The sequence below is a fragment of the Lipotes vexillifer genome, unplaced genomic scaffold (assembly GCF_000442215.2).
Source record: "Lipotes vexillifer unplaced genomic scaffold, Lipotes_vexillifer_v1.1 scaffold1306, whole genome shotgun sequence".
Classification (NCBI taxonomy): Eukaryota; Metazoa; Chordata; class Mammalia; order Artiodactyla; family Lipotidae; genus Lipotes; species Lipotes vexillifer.
In genome coordinates this window covers 1,986,702-1,989,852 of record NW_006786512.1, presented here as the reverse complement: position 1 = coordinate 1,989,852, position 3,151 = coordinate 1,986,702, and the positions used below count along the sequence as shown (strand labels likewise).

General features: G+C 46.9%; 1 protein-coding gene across 1 annotated transcript in view; it reads left to right on the top strand.

The window, feature by feature from the left end:
* Positions 1 to 244: 244 nt before the first annotated feature.
* Positions 245 to 3,151, top strand: part of SP3 (Sp3 transcription factor) — an 82,678-nt gene continuing 79,771 nt past the window's right edge. Inside the window, exon 1 of the mRNA XM_007458852.1 lies at positions 245 to 435. Coding sequence (XP_007458914.1) covers positions 245 to 435 — 191 coding nt within the window. The remainder of the gene's footprint in view (positions 436 to 3,151) is intronic.

Here is a 3,151-nt window from a genome sequence, read left to right as displayed (position 1 = left end):
AATCAATTAACTATGACAATATAAATTACAAGGAATACATTCAAAATGCTTAATTTACAAGAAAATAGGTTAGTTGCTTTTAATAGAGAGAGTAAAACAGTCTGGCAGATAGGATGGATTTGTGATCTGTTCATTCCCTCATCCAGTAATAACTAAGTAAATATGCTATGTTGGACACGGTAACAGAAAGAAGATGGGTAAGACATGATACCTACTCTCAAAGGTTATAGTTTGTAGAGGAGACATGACGTGTGCACATGCCTATCTAAAATACAAGGGGGAAAGTGTTCAGTGTTTCGAGAGGTACACCAACAAGGCTCAGGCAAGGGAGCAATACTTTTTGTCTGGGGAGGAGGTGCAGGTATTTGAGGTGGACTTGAAGCATAGGTGGGATTTCATATTTTCAATGTTTCACCAGGTCACTGATGCCTCAAGGTAAAAATAAGTCACGGTAACTTTTTCTGGCTTTGGTCCAAATCTACTATAGTGGCGTTCTAAACCTTACCCAATCTGCCTGCCCCAGTATTCTTTTGGCACTTGCCAGTTCTTAACCATTTGAGAATCCTATCCTCTTTTCAGCATCTGTGAAACTTTATAGAACCTATTTCCAGAGAAATAAACATACATACCCAGTTAGTTGCATGCGGTTTTCAAGAGTTCGTGGACCCTTGCAGCCTATTCTTGGATTCCCAGGAGTCCATGGTCTCCAGTTTAAGCATTCCTGATACAGGGCTTCCCTGGTGGCGCAGTGGTTGAGAGTCCGCCTGCCGATGCAGGGGACGCGGGATTTCGAGTTACTGAGATGGAAACAAAAAAAGCAAATGTATAAGGAGATCTCCTTAAATAAAGGCACTAACTCCATTGGCAAATTCTTCAGGAATGTGACTGTATTACTGCTCCCTCCACCCAGGACTCCTGTCTCCCATGTGCTCATCATGTTAGCTTTTCGAAATCAGGACTAATTTACCTGAGGTCCTTGCTTGAGGCTCCTATCAAAGTGGGGATGTCAGAAAAGCTCCCCAGATGAAAACGGGACCCCTTACATGAAAGACATGCCATAAAGGGATGAGGGGAGCCCCTGCAGTCCACCACGTGCGTACAACACCAAGAGTAAACCCTAAGGTCAGCTATGGACTTTGGGTGATTATGATGTCAAGGCCCCGTGCCCAAAAAAAAAAAAAAAAAAAAAAAAAATGAATTCCTGATGAAGACAGTCCCTGAAGTGTGGAAGCCATCAGCGTTCAGAGCTACGCAGCAGGGTCCTGCTGTCAGTGCATCGGGAGCTGTCACATACGGAAGCCACGTTGTATTCTCTGGGGTCCTCAGTGCTCCTGGTGCAGGCTGACCTGTGTAACTCTGAGGGCCAATTTTGGTTCCAAAGCAGTGCTCCTTGCTAGGGTGCACCCATGTGTACACACGCACACGCACACACACACACTATCAGAATGGGGAATGCATTTGTGCAGGGTGTACACATTTTTAAAAGTTTCTCTGGTGATTCTGATACCTGTGATGTGTCCCTCCACGCTCACTGCCTTAGGACGCTATTATCTGTGAGCCTCCTCCATCCCTTGTGCTGAGAAACTCCTGCCTGGCAAGTGCATCAGACATGCCTAGACAGATCTGAATCCTGGCTCTGAGCCCAGCTTAGGCTCAAGCTGGGACATCCCTCCACTCCCCTTCCATGCTGAATTAATATTGCAGCTGGATGGCAAAATAAGGTCACCAACAAGGAAACTCTAGAAAGCAGGCAGTTTACAAGTGTTAAAATATTTATCACAACTTCCTTGAACAGGGGCTGGGCTGGAACCTTTTAGAATCAGGGATGTGACCTGGGGTTGTTGGCTGAATGTTGAGTTGTTCTGACCTGCAGCTTCAGAATTAGACTGGCTTCTGGGAGTAGTGAGTAGGTTGGGGTGAAAACCACATCCCCTTTCCTATTTTTAATACAACTGAACATCAGTGTGGTATCTCCCTCAGGACCAAGGCTGGATTACCTGATGGGCAGAGTAAGCATGTGCGTCAGGCACCAGCAGTGCCCTGTCCCAGTTCCCACTTTAATCAAAGCTACATGGGCTCTTGTCCCCATCGGGATCCCCTTCTCAACTGGAAAGGGCAAATCAAGCAGAACTTTACTCTGGGGGTATAATGGTACCTCTTTACTCTGCAGGGCAATCTGTATCTCTGAAGACTTGAGGACAAACACCTAGTTCACATACTCCAGAACTTCCCAGGAATTTCTACGTTTCTAACAGTTACTCACAAACACCCACTCTATCTGGGTATTGGGTCAGGCACTTCAGAAAGGAACCATTGGCTTCCCTGGTGGCGCAATGGTTGAGAGTCCGCCTGCCGATGCAGGGGACACGGGTTCGTGCCCCGGTCCGGGAGGATCCCACATGCCACGGAGCGGCTGGGCCCGTGAGCCATGGCCGCTGAGCCTGCGCGTCCGGAGCCTGTGCTCCGCAACGGGAGAGGCCACAGCAGTGAGAGGCCCGCGTACCGCAAAAAAAAAAAAAAAGAAGAAAGGAACCATTTATGGTGAGTTTGTGGTAGGGAGATATTCTGGGGAATGTGTGAGGAGGAGGCCTTCCGGAGACCTCTTGATTCACAACACAAAAGCGACTATGTCTACTGTCTTGTGAACCAGGCCTTCTTCTTGCCTTATGTTTTTCTTTTCTATTTGTTTTTTCTTGGCTGAAATTTAATGTAAAACTTTTGCTGTCTTAAATGTTTCCATTAAAACAAATAAGGGAGGGGGAGAAGAAGACACTTAAATCTTTCCGGTTCTTTCTAATAACTTTCAGTTCTGACATTTGCCTTGAAATTGCATGACTTTAGGCAAGAGGAAGGGGAAGCAGGAAGAGAACTCCTGGCCTCCCTGAGCCTGACTTCGGAGCCCAGGCTCTCTCCTCCCTGTGCAGGAGCCAGGAGCCCCAGGGAAGGACTTGAAGGCAGGGGTGCTCACGAACAGTGGGCTGGGGAGCCTTACTCTGCACAACACTAAAGCTTCTAAAACAGATGATTTTGAGGTTTGGGAGCTTATTTGTCTTAAGAGGTGGGCTTTTTTTTTTTTTTTTTTTTTTTTTGTTTGTATTCGGGCCTCTCACTGTTGTGGCCTTTCCCGTTGCGAAGCACAGGCTCCGGACGC